At 43.6% G+C, this 5,000-nt stretch overlaps 1 protein-coding gene across 3 annotated transcripts in view; it reads right to left on the reverse strand.

Annotated features, from left to right (window-relative positions):
* The window catches only part of pak4 (p21 protein (Cdc42/Rac)-activated kinase 4), a 73,853-nt gene that overhangs the window by 23,118 nt on the left and 45,735 nt on the right, over nucleotides 1–5,000 (reverse strand). For all 3 annotated transcript variants that reach the window (XR_009802577.1, XM_061877556.1, XM_061877555.1), the window contains exons 2-3: nucleotides 3,193–3,429; nucleotides 2,880–3,079 (exon numbers count right to left, since the gene is read on the reverse strand). Coding sequence is in view for 2 of the 3 variants with exons in the window: in XM_061877556.1 (XP_061733540.1) it covers nucleotides 2,880–3,079; nucleotides 3,193–3,393 (401 nt within the window). In the remaining variant the exon portion in view is untranslated. The remainder of the gene's footprint in view (nucleotides 1–2,879; nucleotides 3,080–3,192; nucleotides 3,430–5,000) is intronic.

Consider the following 5,000-nt stretch of genomic DNA (forward strand, 5'->3'; position numbering starts at 1 on the left):
GTAGGTCAGTAATGCTTGTCTTTCTGTCAGACGGACAGGGCTTTGCTGTCCGTAACACACTCACGCACGCATGCTCGCACTCACACCGCACAGTGAGCTAACGTTACGCTAAAAGCTAATTAGCATTCACCTCAACGACTGCGAGGGAGCTGAGCTGCCGCTTATGCTTCTAGGACGTCAACGGGCTCACAGTGATGTTACTAGTAGTTGACTTGGAAGTGTTTATTATAATTTGGGGAGAGTCCGCTGCATTATGCTCACCTACTAAACACCTTTCTGCTCACCACAATGTCCCTCCTCTCTACCTGACTTCATGCGCTCTGAAAACGCACTGCTGATTGGCTGTTACATGCGCTCTGAAAACGCACTGCTAATTGGCTGTTACATGTGCTCTGAATACGCACTGCTGATTGGCTGTTACATGCGCTCTGAAAACACACTGCTGATTGGCTGTTACATGCGCTCTGAATACGCACTGCTGATTGCCTGTTACATGCGCTCTGAAAACGCACTGCTAATTGGCTGTTACATGCGCTCTGAAAACGCACTGCTGATTGCCTGTTACATGCGCTCTGAAAACGCACTGCTAATTGGCTTTTACATGCGCTCTGAAAACGCACTGCTGATTGGCTGTTACATGGGCTCTGAAAACGCACTGCTGATTGGCTGTTACCGCTCTGCGTGTAACCAATCAAATGGTTCTGTGGGTGGGACAATGCTGGGTGCTGCAGAGACGTACTGACAGAGGGAAAGGCAGAACTAAGCTGAGCAGCTTGTTAAGACTTTAGATTAGGCGGTGGCTCTTTGTTGTTAAGGTGGCCGCCTTAACAACAAAGCGCTGCTGGGAAACCCTGTATATATACATATATATATACACACACACACATAAATATATACAAACCCTGTTTCCATATGAATTGGGAAATTGTGTTACATGTAAATATAAACGGAATACAATGATTTGCAAATCATTTTCAACCCATATTCAGTTGAATATGCTACAAAGACAAATTTTTGGTGTTCAAACTGATAAAAAAAATTTTTTTTTTGCAAATAATCATTAACTTTAGAATTTGATGCCAGCAACACGTGACAAAGAAGTTGGGAAAGGTGACAATAAATACTGATAGAGTTGCGAAATTCTCATCAAACACTTATATGGAACATCCCACAGGTGTGCAGGCTAATTGGGAACAGGTGCGTGCCATGATTGGGTATAAAAGCAGCTTTCATGAAATGCACAAACAAGGATGGGGCGAGGGTCACCACTTTGTAAGCAAATTGTCGAACAGTTTTAGAAGAAAATTTCTCAACGAGCTATCGCAAGGAATTTAGGGATTTTACCATCTACGGTCCGTAAAATACTCAAAAGGTTCAGAGAATCTGGAGAAATCACTGCACGTAAGCGATGATATTACGGACCGTTGATCCCTCAGGCGGTACTGCATCAAAAACAGACATCAGTGTGTAAAGGATATCACCACATGGGCTCAGGAATACTTCATAAAACCACTGTCAGTAACTACAGTTGGTTGCTACATCTGTAAGTGCAAGTTAAAACTCTGCTATGCAAAGCAAAACCCATTTATCAACAACACCAAGGAACGCCGCTGGCTTCGCTGGGCCCGAGATCATCTAAAATGGACTGATGCAAAGTGGAAAGGTGTTCTATGGTCTGAAGAGTCCACGATTCAAATTATATTTGGAAACTGTGGACGTGGTGTCCTCCGGAACAAAGAGGAAAATAACCATCCGGACTGTAATAGGCGCGAAGTTCAAAAGCCAGCATCTGTGATGGTATGGGGGTGTATTATTGCCCAAGGCATGGGTAACTTACACATCTGTGAAGGCACCATTAATGCTGAATGGTCCATACAGGTTTTGAAACAACATATGTTGTCATCCAAACAACGTTATCATGGATGCCCCTGCTTATTTCAGCAAGACAATGCCAAGCCACGTGTTACAACAGCGTGGTTTCGTAGTAAAAAAGTGAGGGTACTTTACTGGCCCGACTGCAGTTCAGACCTGTCCCCCTTCGAAAATGTGTGGCGCATTATGAAGCGTAAAATACGACAGCGGAGACCCTGGACTGTTGAACGAATAAAGCTCTACATAAAACAAGAATGGGAAAGAATTCCACTATCAAAGCTTCAACAATTAGTTTCCTCAGTTCCCAAACATTTATTGAGTGTTATTAAAAGAAAAGGTGATGTAACACAGTGGTGAACATGCCCAACTACTTTGGCACGTGTTGCAGCCATGAAATTCTAAGTTAATTATTTGCAAAAAAAAATAAAGTTTATGAGTTTGAACATCAAATATCTTGTCTTTGTAGTGCACTCAACTGATTATGGGTTGAAAGGGATTTGCAAATCATTGTATTCCGTTTATATTTACATCTAACACAATTTCCCAACTCATATGGAAACGGGGTTTGTATATACATACATACATATATATCAATCAATCAATCAATCAATCAATCAATGTTTACTTATATAGCCCTAAATCACTAGTGTCTCAAAGGGTTGCACAAACCACAACACAAACCACTACGACATCCTCGGTAGGCCCACATAAGGGCAAGGAAAACTCACACCCAGTGGGACGTCGGTGACAATGATGACTATGAGAACCTTGGAGAGGAGGAAAGCAATGGATGTCGAGCGGGTCTAACATGATACTGTGAAAGTTCAATCCATAATGGATCCAACACAGTCGCGAGAGTCCAGTCCAAAGCGGATCCAACACAGCAGCGAGAGTCCCGTTCACAGCGGAGCCAGCAGGAAAACATCCCAAGCGGAGGCGGATCATAGTAACAATATAAATTTCCTTAAATCACGTTAAGGTTTTTTTACTTTAATTTGATGTCTTACCTGTCTGACTGCGAGGGGTGTCGCTGGTGGGGGTCTCCGTTCTCGTGCCCACCTTTTCCTGAAGACGAGTCCCTGCGAAGCAGGACGGGAGGACTCCCTCGTCGCAGCGAGTTGGACCGAGTCACAGACATGGTGTCAAACTCATCCAGCAGCCAAGACAGAGAGCCATCCACCCCCAGCTTGCTGCCCCGCACTATTGTCTGCAAAAGAGAAGCAAACAAAGGTGTTCATCGCTACCCAAATAGTACAGCTGACCCACAGAGCTGGGACAGTTCAGCGGTGGAAGTGAATTAACAGGTGACGCCCCGCCTACCTTGTGTGGCTCCATGGTGGTGATGACGGTGATGTCGATGAAAGGCTTGGGCCTCTTGGCTGTGTCCTCGATGAGCGACTGCCATTGTCGCGGCAGGCCCACAAACTTCTGCTCGTGCTCGTCAAAGTCTGTGTGTACGCGGTGCTCAAAGTTACACGGAGCCGAGATCTGAATGCGGGACTTCTTCTTCTTTGTGAACATGATGGCGGCTGGCACGGCAACAGCCAAGCATCAGAGCTGTGGGTCGGGGAAATCAGAGGAGGAGAAAAAAGGTGAACAGGATACCAAAATATTCTAATCAAACTCAGACAATGGGCAGAGAGGTAAACTCAATTCTAAAAAAAACGAAAAACCTATCCATCCATCCATTTTCTACTGCTTTTCCCTATCGGGGTTGTGGGGGTGCTGGAGCCTATCTCAGCTGCATTCGGGCGGAAGGCAGGGTACACCCTGGACAAGTCGCCACCTCATCGTAGGGCCAACACAGATAGACAACATTCACACTCACACACTGGAGCCAATTTAGTGTTGCCAATCAATCTATCCCCAGGTGCATGTCTTTGGAGATGGAAGGAAGTCAAAGTACCCGCAGGGAACCCACAAAGTCACGGGGAGAACATCAAACTCCTCACAGAAAGATCCTGAACCGGGGATTAACGCAGGACCTTCGTATTGTGAGGCACATGCACTAACCCCTGTTCCACCGTGAAACACTTATGGGAAAAACATTTAGATAATTAACAAAAATGGTGAAGCTCGCTGCCAAACAAATAATGAGTTTACTCTTTTGACTTGACTTCATTACATTCATGAATGTGTTCTGGATTGAGTGAGCCTGCCATGTTTTTTGAATTGTATTTTCCCTCAACTGACCTTCCAAAACTTCCCATTAAGGGAGACAGAAAAACATTAGAAGTTTCTTATTAGTAAAACGAGACAATGAGGAGTCTGATAATGATTGTAAAAAAAACAGGCAACGACAGCCAATCAGCAGTTTAGGACGAGAGTGACAACATTTGAGGTCAGCCGCACTGTGACACAGTCACTGATGGGAAGACACGCTAAAGAAAGTGCTAAATTTGTCTCAGCCTGTTGACAGTATTTCATGACAACTATAATTATTTTAAAGATTGCATTTACAGCAAGGAGTAACACCTCGTGAAAGTACCTCACAGCAGTGGTGTCACATTCCTGTTTCAGAGCTAAAGACAGTGTTGACAGCTGACATGGGGAGTGCAAACCTTGGTTATCAGTGCTGCACTGAGACAGCAGAAATACAGTCAATAATGCACCACAGGGATGTACCATCATGTGAAAAAATTTAAATGCAATTTTTCTCACCAAGATTGCTATTCGATTTGGGATTTTATACATATACACACCCTGTTTCCATATGAGTTGGGAAATTGTGTTAGATGTAAATATAAACAGAATACAATGATTTGCGAATCCTTTTCAACTCATATTAAATTGAATGCACTACAAAGACAAGATATTTGATGTTCAAACTCATAAACTTTATTTTTTTTCCGCAAATAATAATTAACTTAGAATTTCATGTCTGCAACACGTGCCAAAGTAGTTGGGAAAGGGCATGTTCACCACTGTGTTACATCACCTTTTCTTTTAACACCACTCAATAAACGTTTGGGAACTGAGGAAACTAATTGTTGAAGATTTGAAAGTGGAATTCTTTCCCATTCTTGTTTTATGTAGCGCTTTAGTCGTTCAACAGTCCGGGGTCTCCGCTGTCGTATTTTACGCTTCATAATGCGCCGCACATTTTCAATGGGAGACAGGTCTGGACA

Source organism: Nerophis ophidion, linkage group LG18 (assembly GCF_033978795.1).
Source record: "Nerophis ophidion isolate RoL-2023_Sa linkage group LG18, RoL_Noph_v1.0, whole genome shotgun sequence".
NCBI lineage: Eukaryota > Metazoa > Chordata > Actinopteri > Syngnathiformes > Syngnathidae > Nerophis > Nerophis ophidion.